Genomic DNA, 21,672 nt, shown 5'->3' on the forward strand with positions numbered 1-21,672 from the left:
TTCCATAGTTGCCTTGGCTATACTAAGATTCTTTGTATTCCATGAACATTTTAGAACAAATTAAACAATTTCTACAAAAACAATTCTGCTGAAAAAATTCCCAGAAACACAAAATCTTCCAAGACTGAATCATGAAGAAGTAGAAAATGTGAACAGAACTGTAACTAGCAAGGAGGCTGAATCAGTATAAAGTCTCTGCAGACCACAACAGAGAGCCAAGACACCACAGGAGGAAGTGAAGGCGCACAAACAAGGCCGGCGCGTTGGCTACACAAAGTCAAAGTGTTAGCTGCTCAATCGTGTCTGACTCTACGACCCATGGAATGTAGCCCACCAGGCTCCTCTGTCCATGGGATTTCCCAGGCAAGAGTAAGGGAGTGGGTTGCCATTCCCTTCTCCAGGGGATCTTCCTGACTCAGGGATTGAACCCAGCTTGCTCGCATTGCAGGCAGATTCCTTACTGCCTGAGCCACCAGGGTCCTCAGCTACACCTCCAACACCAATTCAGCTGCCCATGCTAGATGCCAACTGAGATAATGTGACTGTTTAAAGTCTATTTTTCCTTTTATTTATTTATATTTTTGGCCACACCTTGCAGCTTGCAGGATCTTAGTGCCCCAAACACTTCAGGGTTTCACTAATGAATTATGTCAAGCATTTTAAAAAGAACTAATACTAATTCTTCTCAAACTTTTCCCAAAATTTGAAGAGAAGGGAACATCTAACATATTCCATGAGTCCAGCATTATCCTGATTCTAAACCCAGAAAAAGACATTATAAAATATAGAACTATAGATGAATAACCCTGATGACCCCTGATGCAAAACTCTTCAACAAAATTCTGGAAAACCAAGCTCATCAGCAGATTAAAGTATCAAATGCCATGAACAAGTGGGCTTTACTCCTGGAACGCAAAGATGGTTCAGTATATGAAAATCAATCAAAATAATACACAGCAATATTACCCAAAGCAATCTACAGACTTGATGCAATCCTTCTCAAAATCCCAATTAAGTTTTTTGCAGAAATAGAAAACCCCATCCAAAAATCCATATGTAACTTCAAATGACCCAAAACAGCCAAAACAATCTTGAAGAAGGACAACACAGCTGGACTTCTAGATTTTGAAATTTACTCTACAACGATCAAACACATATGGTAACAGCATGCAGACTGACATACAGATCAACAAAAGAGAGATTCCAGAAATAAACCCCCACATATGTAGTAAAATAATTTTTAACAAGGGTATGAAGACCATTTAATGGGAAAAAACAATCTTTTCAACAAATGGTTCTGAGAAAACTGGATGTGCACATTCAAAAGAATGAAGTTGGACCCTTATCTAACACCACACACAAAAATAAACTCAAAAGTTAATGAAACACCTAAATGTAAGACCTAAAACTATAAAATTCTTGGAAGAAACATATGGAAAAAACTTCATGATACCAGATTTGGCAATGATTTCTTGGATATGACACAAAACATACAGGCAACAAGTGAGAAATTAGGCAAATCATGAAAATTTATGAAAAGTTTTTAAAACTGTCCATCAAAAGACAATATCAGCAGAGTAAAAAGGCAATCCACAGAATGTCATAAAGTATTTTCATAACATATTTGATAATGGATTAACATTCAGAATATACAGGGAGTTTCTAATACTCAACAACATAAAAACAAACAACATAATTAATAACTGGGCAAAGAACTTGATTAGAATTACCATAGGATCTAGTAATTCATTTCTGGGTATAGTCAAAAAAATTGGTGCAGAGTCTCCAAAAGATATTTGTGCATCCATGTTCATAGTAGCGTTATTCACAATAGCTAAAACTGGAAAGCCACCCAAGTGTGTCCAGCAACAGATGAATGAATAAGCAAAATGTGGCCTAGACATACAACAGAATATTATTCAGCCGTAAAAAGGGAGGAAATTCTGACATATGCTAATACAGATGAACCTCGAGGATATTATGACAAAAGAAAGAAGCCATTCATAAACTGACAAATGTTATATGACTCTACTTATATGAGTGTTTCGAACAGTCAAAATCACAGAGACAGAAAATGGAATGGTGGTTGATAAGGGCTGTGGGGAGTGGGGATTGGACAGTTATTATTTAGTAGGTAGAATTTTAAGTTTAAAAGACGAGAAGAATGACAGAGTGGTGATGACTGCACAACATTATGAATGTATTTAATACCAGTGAACTATGCACTCAAAATGATTAAGAAGGTAAATGTTGCCCTTCTTCTTTGCCCCAAATAATGTAGTTAGTTATTCCCTCCGGCCCCATGGAACTTAGAAATATAGCACAAAATTTTCTACATTGCACTGACTCAACATTCAAAAAACTGTATCATGGCATGCAGTCCCATCACTTAATAAAAGATAAGGAAAAAGTGGAAGCAGTGACAGGTGTTATTTTCTTGGGCTCCAAAATCACTGCAGATGATGACTGTAGCCATGAAATTAAAAGATACTTGCTCCCTGGAAGAAAAGCTGTGACCTAGACAGCATACTAGACAGCCTACTAAAAAAGCAGAGACATCACTTTGCCGACAAAGGTCTGTATAGTCAAAGCTATGGTTTTTCCAGTAATCATGTATAAATATGAGAGCTGGACCATAAAGAAGGCTGAGCGCCAAAGAATTGATGCTTCTGAATTGTGGTGTTGGAGAAGACTCTTGAGAGTCCCCTGGACAGCAAGGAGATCAAATCAGTCAATCCCAAAGGAAATCAACCCTGAATATTCATTGGAAGGGCTGATGTTGAAGCTGAAGCTCCAATACTTTGGCCACCTCATAGGAAAAGACTCTGATTTGGGACAGATTGAGGGCAACGGAAGAGGATGGCAGAAGATGAGATGGTTGGATGGCATCACTGATTCAATGGACATGAGTTTGAGTAAATTCCAGGAAGACAATGAAGGACAGGGAAGCCTGGCATGCTGCAGTCCACAGGGTCGCAAAGAGTTGGGTACGACTTAGCAACTGAACAACAACAACAACACTGTGTGATAAACTGGCATGTTTGTGTACACAATGGCTGCTCCTTGATCTTATGCAGGATGCTTAAGAAGGTATATTGAGGATCTTGTATATTATCAACTGCAGAGTATATGTTGGATCTCTGTAATTCCCAAATTTTTTTTCAGGAGGCTACAAGTTTACAAGAAGAACTGCCAGACATTTCACTAAAAAAAAAAAAGTTATCCAGCAAATATTTTAGGAGATCAATAGTGGAGATATTAGATGGGGACTGCAATCCTACCCAAGAGGCAGAGTCAGGGTTGCAGTGGATGAGAAAAGCATGGCTAACATGAAAAGCATAAGCCAGGCTAAAGACTGGCAACTTTGGCATATAATAAAGAAAAATTTAACACCAGTTATCTCTCATAAATTTGAAATTACCTATCTTAATATAGGGAAAAGGAATCTGTAGCATGTTTTTTTTAAATAGCAATTAATCACCTAGTTACAAAATTCATCCTGGAAGTACAGCCTGGCTTTCTATTTTTTCTTTTTTTAATTCAGATCAAGCAATTACTTTGATTTATCTTTTCTTCAGGAGACACAGTCAAATTGTTACATCTTTGATTGGCCATATCTTATACTATAGTTAACAAGAGAGGTTTCAAAGATCCCAGTGATATTGTGTATTGTGTAGACAACTTAGAATATAGGTAAGCCTAGGCATTTTTCTGGGAAGAGAGTCTAGAATCATTATATTCTCTAACCAATTCATACTCAAGACAGACTTAAAATCACTGTCTTATTCTCATAGTTCATTATGATTCCATAGGGTATAGTATAAATATGGTTTGACAGGTTTCATATTCCCTGAAGGATAAGTATGCTTACGTTCACAGGACCCTATCTGAAAAGAACCTCAAAAGCTAACAAGTTCATTCTCCTTCCTTCAGGCAAAATACCTCTACAATTATCCTAGTCCAATGAAAACTAAAAGTCTGCTTATTTTTCCCTGTGGGAAAGCAATTCCAACACCTCATTCTGTAACTTATTACATTTTTTAACAACCATTGTAAAATTTATCATTGGTCTCTACGTGCTCCAGTTGAGGCCCTCAATAGCATTATGTCTGCTTTTCTTTACTTTATACATAGATATAAATGTGTATTATCTTTTCCAGAGAAGATAAATTGAATGTTTGTTGCAGGCCATTTTTAAAGCTAATGACTTCAATGATAAATACGTATATATACAACAGAGTTCACATACCTTGGGTAAATGTTTGGCCAACATACTAGAACCTAAGTGTGATTAAGTTACTAGTAATAAGAGTTCAGAGTTCCAAAGGCTGGTGAAAACATCTCAGAGGACACATTGCAGCAAGAGGGACTGTATCAATTTACATTCCTACAAATAGTACAAGAGGGTTCGCTTTCCTCTACATCCTCTCCAGCATTTATTGTTCGTAGATTTTCAGATAGTGGCCATTCTGACTGGTATGAGGTGACACCTGATTATAGTTTTGATTTGCAGTTCTCTAATAATGAGAGATGGTGAGTATATTTTCATGTGTTTGTTGGCCATCTGGTATGTCTTCTTTGGAGAAATGTCAGTTTAGGTCTTCGCCCATTTTCTGACATAGCTGTTTGTTTTTCTGATATTGAGCAGTATGGAGATCTCTCAAAAAGTAGGAATAAAACTACTATATAACCCAGAAATCCCACTACTAGGCATATGCCCTAAGAAAACCATAACTGAAAAAGACACATGTACCCCAATGGTCATTGCAGCACTATTTACAATAGCCAGGACATGGGAACAACCTACATGTCCACTGACAGTTGAATGGATAAAGAAGTTGTAGTGTATATATATATATATATATACACACACACACACACACACACACATACATACACACATACAATGGAATATTACTCAACCATAAAAAGGAATGAATTTGAGTCAGTTGAACTGAGGTGCATGAACCTAAGACCTGTTACACAGAGTGAAGTAAGTAAGAAAGAGAAAAACAAATATCGTATATTAAGGCATATACATGGAATCTAAAAAAAAATGGTACCAATGCATCTATCTGCAGGGCAGAAGCAGAGACACAGACGTAGAGTATGGAATAGTGGACAAAGCTGGGGGAAGGAAAGAGTGGGAAGAACTGAGACAGTAGCACTGAAACAGATACATCACCATGTGTAAAACAGATAGCTAGTGGGGAGTTGCTATATAAAACAGGGAGCTCGGCTTAGTGCTCTGTGAGGTGTGATCGCGGAGGGAAGAATAGAGGCTCAAATGAGCGAGGATATATGTATACTCATGACTAATTCACGTGGCTGTATGGCAGAACCCAACACAACATTATAAAGCAATTATCCTCCAATTAAAAATAAATTTTTAAAAATCTTAAAAAAAAAACAAGCAAACAACAACAAAAAAACAAGGGGCTCTCCTGTTTTTTTCTGGCAGCTGTACTGTTGGCCAGAAGTGTGAAATGCAATGGCATCTGACAGAGATCTGACCTCTCCGTGGGCCCACAGTACAGGCCCCTCTGTGGCCCCTGTTCTAGGCTGGCCTGTGATCATAAACCCCCACCCCCAGGGATATCATGCACTCCAGGCTTTCCTGGGCACTGGCATCCCCACTTTCCCTGTCTGTCCTCTTCTCTGGGTTTGTCTCTTGTGATCCTCCCTAGACAAACAACACACCCTCCAGGCCTCCACCACCATCAGCGCACTGCCTCCCCCTGTGTGTTTACCCACTGGCTACGATGCGCCTGCACTGTGAAAGGTTGCTTCCTGCTTCCCTAGGGACTGTTAACCAGCTCTGGCTGGGGCAACCCAGCAGATCAGTCCACTGTCCTGTGGGCTGTAGTCACACCATCTCCAGTGAGGTCTGATCCATAGCCTAGGGGGAGAGGTCAGTCAGTTCAGTCCGTCAGTCGTGTTCAACTCTTTGCAACCCCATGGACTGCAGCACGCCAGGCTTCCCTGTCCATCACCAACTCTTGGAGCTTGCTCAAACTCATGTTCATCAAGTCGGTGATGCCATCCAACCATCTCATCCTCTGTCATCCCTTTCTCTTCCTGTCATCAGTCTTTCCCAGCATCAGGGTCTTTCCCAGTCAGTCAGTTTTTCCCATCAGGTGGCCAAAGTACTGGAGTTTCAGCTTCAGCATCAGTCCTTCCAATGAATATTCAGGACTGATTTCTTTTAGTATGGACTGGTTGGATCTCAAGAGTCTTCTCCAACACCACAGTTCAAAAGCATCAATTCTTCAGTGCTCAGCTTTTTTTATAGTCCAACTCACATCCATACATGACCACTGGAAAAAACCATAGCTTTGACTAGACAGACCTTTGTCGGCAAAGTAATGTCTCTGCTTTTTAATATGCTGTCTAGGTTGGTCATAGCTTTCCTTCCAAGGAGCAAGCATCTTTTAATTACATGGCTGCAGTTACCATCTGCAGTGATTCTGGAGCCCAAAAATATAAAGTCTCTCATTGTTTCCATTGTTTTCCCATCTATTTGCCATGAAGTGATGGGATCAGATGCCATGATCTTAGTTTTCTGAATGTTAAGTTTAAAGTCAAATTTTTCACTCTCATCTTTCAGGTTCATCAGGAGGCTCTTTAGTTCTTCGCTTTCTGCCATAAAGGTGGTGTCATCTATGTATCTGAGATTATTGATATTTCTCCTGGTAATCTTGATTCCAGCTTGTGCTTCATCCAGCCTGGCATTTCACATGATGTACTCTGCATATAAGTTAAATCAGCAGGGTGACAATATACAGCCTTGACGTACTCCTTTCCCAATTTGCAACCAGTCTGTTGTTCCATGTCCAGTTCTAACTGTTACTTCTCAACCCTTCAAGTCTGTCCCTCCTTGGGTACTCTTCCTCAGCTTTTGAATAACTTATAGGATTCTTTGTAAATCTTACATTTACTCTCCAATTACTGCTTAATGACTCTTTATATTGAAATTCTCCTGTTTAAATCACTATTTGTTTTTTGTCTTTTGGTGGGATCCAGAGAGATACAATCATAAGATCTTTGTGCTCATTGAGAATATTTGTTAACAGTACATTTTTAATTGTTTTCATTTTTCCTTCTAGTGTAAGTGTATTATGGTTAAAAAATGTTGTCTATACAATTCCTACTTATTGATATTCTTCTGATATTTACTGATATTCTTTTAACCTAATGCATGGTAAAGTGTTTCCAGAAATTCGGAAAGGAGGTACAGTCTCAGTTTTCAGGGTAGAGAGACAGACATGTTTCTATTAATCTTACTAAAGTCTTCACATCCTCTATACCAGGGGTCAATTAACTTTTTCTGTAAACAGTCAGATAGTAAACATCACAGGCTTATGAGCTACAGAGTCCAGGTTGTAACTCATCTCTACCATTGAGATGCAAAAGCAGCTGTAGACAATGTGTAAATGAACTGTTTGTGTGGCTGTATTCAATAGCACTTGACTTACAAAAAGAGGGTGGAGTTAGCCCACATTGCCTCATCTGTCAACCCCTGATCTACATCATCACTTTTACCTACTTGATTCATCAAGCAATGAGAGAGACAGTTTAGGTCTCTCAATACTACTGTGTTTTAAAAATATTTTTCCCTGTTTGTTCTGGTTCTTCTCCATTTTTAGAGTTCTACGCTCTGTATTTGACACAAAAAGTTCACAGTTATATCTTCCTGTGCATTTTATTCTTTACCACTGTAGAGTGCTTCTCTTTGTCCTGATAAAGGTTCCTTTGCTTTGCATTAAACCCTACATCTAATTTAGGAAAACATTTAGGAAAAAATACACAATAAGACAATACAATTAAGACTAAAGATAAGTTTAAGAATAAATCTAATGGGAATAAACTCAACTGTTAAAAGAAAGCAAATCTCAGAATGTGGCAAACGCCAAAATCCATCCATAAGAGACATATGTGAAAAAGAGAATCCTAGAAGTTTACCTGAAATAGAGCCCTCATCTGCTTTGAGCTATTTTTATTGTTTAAATCTTATATGCTATTGATGTAAGTATTATCCTACAGATCACATATTGCATCAGTTATATTTAATGAGGATGTTCTGAATCTTTTATACGTCCATAAAGAGAGCATGATTTGGGTTAGCCTTCCCTCTGTTCACTGGAGCTCCATCTGTATTTCCAAAATATATAAACAGCTCACACAACTCAATAACAAAAAACAACCCAAACAAAAAATGGGTGGAAGACCTAAATACACATTTCTCCAAAGACATACAGATGACCAATAGGCACATGAAAAGATGCTCAACATTGCTAATTATCAGGGAAATGCAAGTCAAACAGATAATGTGGTTCATTTGCTCCAAACTCCAAGTCTCCACTGGGTGCTTTTCACATACTTTGTGGTCTCATGCAGTCTCTTGTGTAATTTCACTTATTTCATTCTATTTCTATGGAGATAGCAGTCTGCCTGTGCTTCTGCATTTTAGGGGAGTCCTGCATGCCACGTAACTCTAATATATCTTTCTGAAAGAGAATTGGTCCCCACGATGGACTTCTTCTTCCTTCTTGGAATTCATTTATTGATTTGTTTTTTTTAACCTCACAGCCATGAAGAAGAATTTGAGACTCAGTCTTACTTAGATACCCACTTAAACGAACCGTAAGTCACCCGGGTGTTAAAAGCAGAAATTTAGTATTTCTAGGCTAAACACTGTTCTGACATTTCTTTTAGTTCTAGTTTAGAAAGGAATCAAAATAGCAGAGAAACTCAAGACATCATGAGACTAACAAAGTCACTTCACCCTGAGCAACGCCCCAAGAGACGCACGAGCAGGTGCGTGAGCTCTTACCAGTGGGATGAGCAGGCTGACGAGGTCTGTGAGAGGCTTGCCGAGCAGCAGCAGGTCTTCCGCGGCCTGAGTGCTCCCTCCTGAGCCGGATTTCTGTGCCTGAACAGGTAGAGGAGAGGGGAAGGGGTCTTGGAGATTAGTCAGCTTGGCTATGGGAGACCAGTCCAACACCTGACGGCGGCCGAGGAGGCCTCTAACTGCAGGCCCCCAAGAGAAGCTACGTGTGGTTACCACATGACAGAGAGAGCACACACTGCCACAGCTCAGGCCACAGAGCTGGGTGTGGGTGTGATAAACCAACAGCAAGGGCGGCTGCTGGCAGGACGATATTGATGTTGACAGACCCTGGGGGGTAAGCATTTTTTCTTCTGAACCATCCTGAGGCACGGTGAGGTTATCCCCATGTTTCAGGGGAGAAAATTGAAGTTCAGAGAGGTTGAGTAATGTGTCTGAAAGTGAAAGTGAAGTTGCTCAGTCGTGTCCGACTCTTTGTGACTCCGTGGACTGTAGCCCACCAGGCTCCTCCGTCCAAGGAATTTTCCAGGCAAGAGTACTAGAGAGTGGGTTGCCATTTCCTTCTCCAGGGGATCTTCCCAACCCAGAGATTGAACCCAGATCTCCCACATTGCAGGCAGTCACTTTACCATCTGGGCCACCAGGGAAGGTAGTGTGTCTGAAGTCCCACAGATAATGGATGACTTAGCTGGAGGATGAATCCAGGCTAAATGACTCCAAATGACACAAGCTTGCTTCTTCTGGGCACTTCTATGCACATTTTATGATGCAAACCAAATCCATTCTACTGTGTTTTCCATCTCGATATGCACACATCTGCTTCAATAACATCTAAAATATGGAATGAACAGGCTTTGGACTGGGGCTTCCCTGGTGACTCAGTAGTAAAGAATCCACCTGCAATGCCGGAGATGTGGCAGGAGCCACTGGTTCAGTCCCTGGGTGGGGAAGATCCCCCGGAGAAGGAAATGGCAACCCACTCCAATATTCTGGCCTGGGAAATCCCATGGACAGAGGAACCTGGTGAGCTACAGTCCATGGGGTCGCAGAGTTGGACACGACTGAGTGCCTAAACAACAACAACAAGACTTTGGACTACTGCATGAAGAGGCTCAGATACGAGTCTACGGTGCTTAGGAAGAATGCAATGAAATAAGAATTAAGAAAGGGGTGCTTTAAGTATATCTTTTCCCAGGAGCTTCATAGAAACTGTCTCATTCCAGAGGAGATTTCTATCAGAAATGAGTAATTTTACACTGAGGGAAATCACTGATTATTGTGTTTGCTATAGTACATACACGTTTCATTCGCATACACCCTCTCTGTTTTTAATTTCACTGAGAACAAAACTACTAGGTAATGACCTTTGCCAGAGCCTTTAGCGCAGGCTGCCCCACCTCAGGTCCTTACTCTGGACCCTAGGGCCCCTCTCATAAATGTCAAGCCTCCTTCTGCCTTCAGGCCTATGGATGAAATCTGGGTTGCCTGCTTTCCTTGGTTCAAAAGGACATTTTGAAAATCAGACACCTGCCTTGCACCTCTCTACAGCCAAGGGGGATGACAGTGATCGGCAGCTCGGAGCTTCGTCTCACCTCTCCCCTATCTCTATCTCAACCCCCGGCCTCTACCAGAAAGGTGGGACTTTCTCCCAGAAAACAGATGTGTACACTACCGTAGGTCTGAACCTTTGTGAGGCTTGGCTGTCGATCTTGCCTTCTGAAGCATGATGTGAGGCAGAATACTGACCTTTTCACATTAGCACATGAGCCTTTAGAGAAGATGACTCTCTCTTGGGAAAGATAAGTGCCACTGCTTCCTTTCCAAACACGTGTAAGCAAGGAGACACGTCCACAAACACAAGCACACACTGTGGGACTCTTCCCACCCGGATGGCCAGTGGTCCTCCAGACCCTCCACAATCTACAGTCATTTCTTATTGTCACCAAGAAACATCCCAACCCCGCCTGCCGATATTTGGGTACCAACTCCCTGCAGAGATGCCAAGGGCTCCAGAAAGGGATTGCTACAGCTTTACACAGAGGGAGGTGCACATCAGGGACACACCTGAAATTCAGCTCTCCTCCCAAGGTACAGGTCCACAGCAGAAGCTTTGTGTGCGAAGTGTATCACATGCGGGGAGCTGAGCAACAAACCTCGAGGCCCACCTAGCCTCTCTGAGGGTCTCTCTAGCTCCCTAACAGCACACACTCTCAGTCAGCCTTTGGATTCCCACATCCACGGCCTTATGTGTGCATGTTACAGAGGGATCTTTTTTTTTCTTTTTAATATTTATTTATATATTTGGCTATGCCGGGTCTTAGTTGTGGCATGCGGGAACTTTAGTTGCAGCATGTGAATGCTTGGTTCTGGCATGTGGGATCTACTTCCCTGACCAGGGATCAAATCCAGGCCCTGTGCATTGGGAGCACAAAGTCTTAGCCACTGGACTACCAGGGAAGTCCCCAGAAGTGAAGGTCGCTCAGTCATGTCCAACTCTTTGTGACGCCATGGACTATGGAATTCCATGGAATTCTCCAGGCCAGAATACTGGAGTGGGTAGCCTTTCCCTTCTCCAGGGGATCTTCACAACCCAGGGATCGATCCCAGGTCTCCTGCATTGCAGGCGGATTCTTTACCTGAGGAGCCACAAGGGGAGCCCAAGAATACTGGAGTGGGTAGCCTATCCCTTCTCCAGCAGACCTCCCAGACCCAGGAATCAAACCAGGGTCTCCTGCATTGCAGGCAGATTCTTCACCAACTGAGCTGTCAGGGAGGCCCAGAGGGCTCTTTTAACAGCAAGAAGCTCCCCACCTCTGCCACGATGTCGCTGCTGTCTTCCCTGTCCAGTCCTCTGCCTTTGCCTATGGTCCCCGTGACCCCTGACCACAACTCACTGCTCCAGGCACTGCTGGGTGGCAACTGAACCCACTCCTGGCCATCCTAGGTTCTTGGTTCCCCCAGCAGTCACAGCCTGAACAAGAGGAGAGGGCAGACTGAGCCGGGTGCTACCAGTAGGGCTTGAGGCAAAATCTACTGGATTTGGTGAAGGATTGGAGGAGGAATATGAAAAAGGGAAATTTTAAGACTAACTCCCAGGTTTCTAGTCTGTATGGCAGGATGAGAGTGGTGGGGCTTGCGGGCAGGAGAACGGTGTGGGAGGTGGGTCCTGAGCTCTGCTTTGGACATGCTGAATTTGAGGGGACCATGGGGCATTCTAGTGGTCCCGTTTAGGGAGCTACTTCATATATTAAGAATGGATCTCAGATGAGATCTCTAGGTTGTAAACATGTAAAATGTGGGAATGACAACTTGTGAGCCATATGTAATATTAAATGGGAATATATTCATAGCATTACCTAAAATGAGACGAAGGGATTCAGCTAACTTCTTGGCATTAAAAAAGGCCAGGGAGGATATAAACCTATTACATCTAACATTACTACATGAGTCTAGCACACAGCGGGCAGGTAAGAACCCACCTGCCAATGCAGGAGATGTAAGAGACACAGGTTCGACTCCTGGGTCGGGACGATCCCCTGGAAGAGAAAATGGCAACCCACTCCAGCATTCTTGCCTGGAGAACTTCATGGACAGAGGAGCTTGGTGGGCTACAGTCCATGGTGTTGCAAAGAGTCAGACACAGCTGAGCATCTGAGCCACAAGAAGGCGTTTGGAAAGAGAAAAAGAGACAGTCAATTCTTCAGCCAATTGCTGTCTGATGTCCTAAGCAGGTTTAAGCACGACCAATTCAACTCAATCCTCAGTGTGCTTCCCAAACACCATCACTCACATGCTTGCCATGCATAGGTGATACAACTCAGTTCCAGGCTGTAGAACCTCACAATTTCATTAAAAGAATGGCAGGCTTTACTATGGCAAACAGTAAGGAGGTAAAAAACTAAAAATAGAGTTGTCACATGATCCAGCAATCCCACTCCTAGACATATACCCAGACAAAACTATAATACATGCATCCCTATGTTCACAGCGGCACTATGTACAATAGCCAAGACATGGGAGCAATCTAAGGGACCACCAACAGAAGAATGGTTAAAGAAGATGTGGTGCACATATACGATGGAACACTACTCAGCCATGAAAACTGCCATTTGCAGCAACACAAATAGATCTAGAGATTATCATACTGAGTGAAGAAAGTCACAAAAAGAAAGATAAATACCACACGGTATCATTTATATTTGAAGTATAAACTACAACACAGATGAACCTATCTATGAAACAGAAACAGAATCACAGACACAGAGAACAGACTGGTGGTTGCCATGGGGGAGGATGGGAGTGGTTATGGACTGGGAGTATGGGATTAGCAGATGCAAACTATTACATACAGAATGGATCAACAACAAGGGAGGTCCTACTGTATAGCACAGGGAACTCTATTCAGTATCCAGTGATAAACCGTAATGTACAGCAGAAATTAACACAATATTGTAAATTAACTATACTTTAATTAAAAAAAACAACAATGGTAAGCTTTCCACTGCACTAAAGGCAGAATGTGGAAACTGCTACAGTGGACACGGAAATAAAGCTGAGGTGGGACTGGGGAAAGGTGATAGGACGTCATCGTTGGATGGTGGGGTGAGGTCTACAGGGAGGACACGCACGGCCGGTGCTCCAGGTGCTGGCATCTGGTGAGGAAAGGCCTGGAGTGATAAGGTGCAGGAGCCCCATGGCAAATGCCAAGGTGACTGTCTGGTGCAGGTACCGGAAGCACCAAGGAATGGCAGACGAGGCTGGAAAATCACCCCGGGGCCGATCATTCAAGGCCTGGAGTGTCTTGCCAAGCGGATGATCTTGTGATGAGATAAAGATACATCATCAGTTTTCAAAGGGAGGGAGAAACACACTGAGGACCATGGGCTACAACAGACAGCTCTCACTTGCATTCAACCATGAGACAGAAGAGGTGGCAAGAATACAAAGAACTGTACAAAAAAGGTTTTAATGACCCGAATAACCATGATGGGGTCGTCACTCCCCTAGAGCCAGACATTCTGGAACGTGAAGTCAAGTGAGCCTTAGGAAGTATTACTGTGAACAAAGCTAGTGGAGGTGATAGAATTTCAGCTGAGCTATTCCAAATCCTAAAAGATGATGCTGTTAAAGTGCTACACTCAATATGCCAGAAAATTTGGAAAACTCAGCAGTGGCCGCCACAGGACTGGAAAAGGTCAGTTTTCATCCAATCCCAAAGAAAGGCAACACCAAAGACTGTTCAAACTACTGTATAATTGCACTCATTTCACATACTAGCAAGGTAATGCTCAAAGTTCTTCAAGCTAGGCTTCAACAGTACATGAACCAAGAACTTCCAGATGTACAAGCTGGATTTAGAAAACGCAGAGGAACCAGAGATCAAACTGCCAATGCATGCTAGATCATAGACAAACTCAAAAATATACAATTCCAGAAAAATAAATGACCCAATCAAAAAATGGGCCATAGAACTAAACAGACATTTCTCCAAAGAAGAAAAAGCAAGGCAATTTTTAAAAAAGACATCTACCTCTCATTCATTGACTATACTAAAGCCTTTGACTGGGTGGATCACAACAATCTGTGGAAAATTCTGAAAGAGATGGGAATTTACCAGACCACCTTACCTATCTCCAGGACAAAAGCGTATGCAGGACAAGAAGTAACAATCAGAACTGGACATGGAACAATGGACTGGTTCAAAATTGGGAAAGAAGTACATCAAGCGTGTATAATATAGTCACTCTGCCTATTTAACTTCTATGCAGAATACATCATGCAAAATGTCAGGCTGGACGAATCCTAGGCTGGAATCAAGAATACTGGGAGAAATATTAACAACCTCAGATATGCAGATGATACCACTCTAATGGCAGAAAGCAAAGAGGAACTAAAGAGCCTCTTGATGAGGGTGAAAGAGGAGAGTGAAAAGCTGGCTTAAAACTCAACACTAAAAAAGCTAAGATCATGGCATCCAGTCCCATTATTTCTTGGCAAATAGATGGCGGAAAAGTGGAAGCAGTGACAAATCTTATTTTCTTCAGTTTTCAAAATCACCACGGACAGTGACTGCAGCCACAGAATTAAAAGACGCTTGGTCCTTGGAAGAAAAGCTATGACAAACCTAGACAGCATATTAAAAGGAGAGACATCACTTTGCCAACAAAAATTCATATAGTCAAAGCAATGGGTTTTTCCAATAGTCATGCGCGAATGTGAGAGTTGAACCATAAAGAAGGCAGAGCACTGAAGAATTGAAGCTTTTGAATTGTGGTGCTGGAGAAGACTCTTGAGACTCCCTTGGACAGCAAAGATATCAAACCAGTTAATCCTAAAGGAAATCACTGGAAGGACTGATGCTGAAGCTCCAACACTTTGGCCACCTAATGCAAAGAGCTGACTCACTGGAAAAGACCCTGATGCTAGGAAAGATTGAGGACAGGAGAAGGGGGTGACAGAGGATGAGATGGTTGGATGGCATCGCTCACTTAACGGACATGAGTTTGAGCAAACTCCAGGAGATAACGAAGGCCAGAGAAACCTGGCGTGCTGCAGTTCATGTGGTTGCAAAGAGCTGGACATGACTCAGTCACTGAACAACAACCACACAGGGATGAGCTCATGGGGAAAATAGCAGGGAGAAAGCTGTGGAGGAGTCATACTGATAACTTCAAGAGATACTGAAATAGAGGGACTTCCCTGGTGATCCAGTGGTTAAGACTCCAAGCTTCCAACGCAGAAGGCAAGGGTTTGATTCCTGGTCTGGAAACTAAGATCCCACAAGCTGCACAGAATGGACAAAAATAAACAAAAATGACTTTCTTAAAGAGAGAGAGATACTGAAGTAGGGTAAAGCCCCCATCCCAACAGCCTTCACATGAGTGTGAGATGAAGGAGGACTTGGGGGCCACATTTCAGTCTTCGGGCAACAATGACGCATCTAACTAATGGAAAGCAGTTTAACCACCCTGCCCTTGAGGAATGTGTGAAGTTTCTCCCATCACTCCAGAAATGACAGGCAAGGGCCAGACTGGGAAGTCAGGGGACCTGGATTTTGATACTGAATATTTTCCTTTCTTAACCCCCAAACTTGGTGAGCTCCCTGCCCCCGTGTTCACGCTGTAGGACCCTGGACACAGTTCAAGGTGACGATTTGCTCCATTATCTGCATGCTGATGGTCTTACCAAAATGAAGCTCCTTGACACTCAACAACCTTCCTCTGTTGATCCCTGTGGCAAGATTACAGGGGCCCATCCCTGGGCTAGGCTCACAAATGTGAAATAAAACCATACATTAATACCTCATAAGCCTGCTAGGAGTTGGTTTACTCCATAAATACAAACTGAGTGCCTTCCCTAGTGTTGGGACACAGACATGAGAACATCGCAGCCCCCAGGAACCCTCTGTAAACAGGAAGGGGAGGTGAGTGCCTTCCTTCTTATTGCTATTAATAACACAGTGACCAATCATGGCTTACTTTCCCTGGGCCAAGTTCATGTACTTTCAGTTCAGTTCAGTCGCCCAGTCGTGTCCGACTCTTTGCGACCCCATGGACTGCAGCACACCAGGCTTCCCTGTTCACCACCAACTCCCAGAGCCTGCTCAAACTCATGTCCATCAAGTTGGTGATGCCATTCAACCATCTCATCCTCTGTCGTCCCCTTCTCCTCCTGCATTCAGTCTTTCCCAGCATCAGGGTCTTTTCCAATGAATCAGTTCTTCACATCAAGAGGCCAAAGTATTGGAGTTTCAGCTTCAGCATCAGTCCTTCCAATGAATATTCAGGACTGGTTTCCTTTAGGATGGACTGGCTGGATTTCCTTGTAGTCCAAGGTATTCTCAAGAGTCTTCTCTAACACCACACTTCAAACGCATCAATTCTTCAGCTCTCAGCTTTCTTAATAGTCCAACTCTCACATCCATACATGACTACTGAAAAAACCATATTTGACTAGATGGACTTTTGTCAGCGAAGTAATATCTCTGCTTTTTAATATGCTGTCTAGATTGCTCATAACTTTTCTTCCAAGGAGCAAGCGTCTTTTAATTTCATGGCTGCAGTCACCATCTGCAGTGAATTTGGAGCCCAAGAAAATAAAGTCTCTCACTGTTATCATTCTTTCCCCGTCTATTTGCCATGAAGTAAGGGGACTAGATGCCATGATCTTAGTTTTTTGAATGTTGAGTTTTAAGCCAACTTTTTTACTCTCCTCTTTCACTTTCATCAAGAGGCTCTTTAGTTCTTCCCTTTCTCCCATAAGGGTGGTGTCACCTGCGTATCTGAGGTTATTGATATTTCTCCTGGCAATAAACATGTCCTTTATATTTACATCTCTTATATTCTCTCATTTAAGTCCCTTGCTGAGTAGTTGGCATCATTTACAGATGAGGAAACTGACACTCAGGTGGAATAACATGCCCAGCATCTCACAGGTGAAAGTGGTGTGGCTGGGATCTGAATCCAAGGTATTCCCGCCTGCAAAGCTCATGGCCCCCCCCCCCCCCCCCGGTGAGCTGGGCGCACATATTTGTCTCTGCTTCTGTATCTTTGGCATAGTACTCCTCAAGCCAAGTTGAGGGCAGAGTCTGGGCTCCTAAGAGACATTCTGATGTCTCCCTCCCAACTCCTCACCTCCCCAGTACACATGTCTGTGTCATATCCTTATCCTCCCTGAAAAAGAGACAGGTGCCTCAAAATCTGAGCACTATTATCATTTTAAACACCGGCAACAGTCAAGTTCTAGTTTTAAGAGGTTAGTGTTAAGAGTAGAAATGGGTTTTGAATGCAGAAGAATCTTGGGTATGGAGCATGTTTACAGATGGAAGAGGTGACTTATGCTTCGAAACACCTTACAGCTCAGTACTGTAGGAAGATTTGTCTGTCTTTGATGCCCACTCCATTTCTTTACCCAGTTCTTTCCCTAATTCAATCTCAAGGAGTCTACTGCTTTCAGACTGATACCAGGTATCATGGAGATCAAAGTCGGTGGGTCGTCAAGGTCAAAAGCAATATGTGGCAGATATTACAGGGAAAGGTTTAGAACAATGACAGCAGTAAAACATAGACTGGTGCTAAAAAAAAAAAAAAGAAAGAATAAAAAACAGTGATGTATTGGTACACTAGCAAATTGAAAAAAGAAAATTAGAAAATAATTTATATTAAGCAGTTTTAAACACCCTTGAATGTCTCCCTGATGATTTGAAATAAGCAATTTCTATTGTTTTAGAATTTTAAAAAAAAATTTTTTTAAGTTTGATCCTTTTTATCCACAATACACAATCGCTTACAGATTGATACCATCAAAGTATCCTCTGAGAGACATCTACACCTTGAAGAATTACATACAGCTACCACTGTGGGAACTGAAACAAGAAATGATGCTCTCTGATGAGATACTTATTAGAAAAAAAGAGGGAAAACTAAGAGAAATCCATAATCCAGGATTCCATGAGTACTTAGTCAAGGTTTACTGTTCATTTACAGCAATTACAGATGAGCAAATAAAAACAAGCAGGTAGTTTAAAGGCCAATTTCATCTACTGGCTTTACAAGTTTGGGTTAAAATTTATTCACTAACTATCATCTTTGCTGAGGGGCTCTTGGAATTATTTATCAAGCCACACGAAACAAGCTAAATACTTCACCAGCTTCACTGTGGATAAAAGATGCCATTTATCATAATGATGAATAAGAGAGACTAAACCAGGGTTGAGGGATTCATTCTTGGCTCTTGCTACTATGACTCTTGGCAAGGTATCAGAATGGTCTGCTTCCAACCTTAGCTTCTGCATCTATCCAGGCCGGTAGGCTACCAGTGATACACAGCACTTGCAACTTAACTGGGAGTCCAAATATAACAGTGAATTCCTATTGGCCGTGTGCTGTCACGTGATCTAAGTATCAGCTGGCTCAGTTGGTTAGAGAAAACATGAATGGAGACAGGCATGTGGTGAGAGCTAACACTTGGCCCAGGAAGTACTTGATGAGCTCATATGCCCTTCCTTTCTCAGACCACAATGCCAGGTTACAGTCTGGGGCAGCCTGACTTTTCCAAGGCCACTAAATACACACCTCTAGTCCTCAAAAGCATCTTGCAATTTCACATCATCAGTCATAAGGGAAAGCAAGTGCAGGGTATATGCATGCACACGTGTGTATCTATGCACATATATTCACATTACATGTATGTGCATGTGTGTGCATGCCTGCTAACTCAATCCACTACTCCTCACTAGCTAACTCATACTGCTGGAGGTGGTGGGAGCACCATCTCCAGACAGCAAAGACTGCATAGTGCGTGGCCAACCCCACAGTGCAAATGACCTCTTCAGTTGCTGGCAGTTCCCTAATAAGTGCTCACTAAGTCTTGTCTTTGGCCCCTCCTGCTTTCTTTTCATATTCAAATTAGCTGTCTGACACTGATCCCCCAAAGATGACTATCAAATCATATGTTGTTTTTCAAACCAAAGACACATTAGAGGAAGATGAGAGGAAAGAGAAGGATGAGAATGTGGGGCGTGGTGTAGGGCTGTTGGAAAGGCGGGGGAAGCGGTCCTCTACCTGCAGAGCCAGCCGCACGACCCCAGAGGTGTAGGTCAGCATGCCGTGCAGAATGTCCAACAGGGAGAACAGCAGGGCGGCCGCAGTCTCATTGTTGTTTTTGTTGTCCACATCCAAACACAGTGTGGCAGTTTCAGTGAACAGGTTACAGACGTGACGGACCAGTCCTGAGGGTGAAATAGAACGGCAAAACTGTCATCGTAAAACATAAGAATAATGTGTCACGTGAAGCCAACAGGACAGACACATGTATTCTACATTCCATAAACTCTCAACAGTCCTTCAACTATATCTGTACTAGACACACCTGGGACAGGTTTTGAAAATGCAGGTCCCCAGCCCTCACTCCCAGAGACACTGCCTAGGAGTCTGGGGTTGAGGCCTAGGGATATACTTGCTAAAAAGCACCCCAGATGATTCTGATGGGAGGGTTCCCCAAATTACACTTTGAAAAACACTATCCTACATGGACAGGTTTCACAGGGACAGAAGAGTCGCTGACACTGGAAGAAAATGTGTTGGGTGAGAACACCTGTCCCCAGGTTCTGTTTAAAGACACAGTTCTTCATGGGATGGGTCAGTGACCACAGGTGAATCTGAGGATCTATCAGGATTGACAAGTAACTGGGTCACCTCAAGAAGATAAAGCAATGAAGTGCTTCTTTTCACATGCATTCTAAAAATTATGAAATGTAACGTATTGATTTCAAGCAATGTGAAATTGAGAACTTGCCAGGTTCTATCATTTTGTCTCTGCAAACCTCATATTTACGGTGTGGTTGGTCTTCATCAACTTTTCGTTTGATGTACTTGTTACAACAACTACATTTAAGCTGGTGTTCTGTATTGTCTTTGTTATGTGAAACTACACTTTGAATTCCCCAAATGATTCAGATGCAAAAGTGATGAAAAGACAACATGAAATGTCATAAATCGAAATGGTGAGGGGGTCCTTCAGTCTGAAGAGATCATCGTCGTCTGAATGTTCTAGAAAAAGTGAATCTTCAAATATAACTATTCTACACAAGCAAACTGGGAAAAAAAGCAGGGTAAGGAAATATGACATGTGTTGTAAGCTGGACCTGCAATCACTTATTGGACCTGCAATCCATTTGTCCCTAGTTCTCAGATGAGCACCTGGATGGAAACTCTGCCAAGCACAGCCATCCAAGCTCTGCTATCTTCCCCAAACATCGCACACTGTCATTTCCAGTAAACCAGTCTGGTTTTCCTAGACAAGTGCAAAGTAATTAGACTACAAAGCAATTAATTCTGTCACTAAAGGCAGAGAGAAACCAAAATTATAGGGCATCAATCACGGTTGTACTCCTTGTGGTGAAAACCGGCACAGTCACAAAGTTGAAAATAAATATATTTGAAGGGAAAGGAATCTGCTGATCAATTAATAGCAAAATTTCTCTATTGAAGACAAGGTTTGATAGTACAAGTCATCAATGACACATGGTAAAGAAGAGCAATTGTTGAGACATGTGCATCACACTGGCAGGCGTTCTCCTTGAGTTACAAGGCATCGCTCCAGGGCATATGCTATGAATCAGCTCTTGGCGTTTGCGAGCTGCAGGTAGAGTAGAAGGGCTTTAAAAAGAGGTTTCCAGGGGGAAAGACTGGGGGGAAGGGATAGTTTGGGAGTTTGGGATGGACATGTACATGCTCCTATATTTAAAATGGATAACCAATGAGGACCTACAGTGTAGCACAGGGAGCTCTGCTCAATGTTATGTGGCAGCCTGGATGGGAGTGGGGTTTGGGGGAGAATGGATACATGTATATGTATGGCTGAGTTCCTTCATTGCTCACCTGAAACTATCACACCATTGTTTGTTAACCGGGAATACTCCAATACAAAATACAAAGGTTTTTTAAGAGAGTAGTATTTGGTAAACACAGGCTGCAGGAGAAGATGTCTTCCTTTGTGGAGTTCCCAATCGCTTTGTGACACAGCATGCTGACGGTCAGAGGAGCAGGGGGCCCAGCTATGTGAACAGCAGAGACGGACACGGCCGGTCAGGAGGAGGCACTGACCGCTGGATCCCCATCAGCGTGCTGCCTGACTCAGACTAAACAGATGATGGACAACTGTGCTCTTCCTGAGTTTCACTCAGTCTTCAAGCAAGGAGTGCAAACAACAAATGCAATCAAATCCCTACTGGGCCGGACTCTCCGGCTGGTTGTGTGAAGGAAAAAAGACAACAAACACCAAGCTCTGACTACAAACACAGAAGTCACCTCCTGTCATGGAAG

At 42.5% G+C, this 21,672-nt stretch overlaps 1 protein-coding gene across 40 annotated transcripts in view; it reads right to left on the minus strand.

The window, feature by feature from the left end:
- Positions 1 to 21,672, minus strand: part of ULK4 (unc-51 like kinase 4) — a 477,098-nt gene that overhangs the window by 139,713 nt on the left and 315,713 nt on the right. For all 40 annotated transcript variants that reach the window (XR_014064646.1, XM_081527570.1, XM_081527572.1 and 37 more), the window contains 2 exons: positions 19,411 to 19,577; positions 8,834 to 8,932 (listed from right to left, as the gene is read on the minus strand). Coding sequence is in view for 39 of the 40 variants with exons in the window: in XM_081527570.1 (XP_081383696.1) it covers positions 8,834 to 8,932; positions 19,411 to 19,577 (266 nt within the window). In the remaining variant the exon portion in view is untranslated. The remainder of the gene's footprint in view (positions 1 to 8,833; positions 8,933 to 19,410; positions 19,578 to 21,672) is intronic.

This window comes from Giraffa tippelskirchi, chromosome 9, assembly GCF_054371585.1.
Source record: "Giraffa tippelskirchi isolate mGirTip1 chromosome 9, T2T-mGirTip1v1.2.pri, whole genome shotgun sequence".
Taxonomy (NCBI): domain Eukaryota; kingdom Metazoa; phylum Chordata; class Mammalia; order Artiodactyla; family Giraffidae; genus Giraffa; species Giraffa tippelskirchi.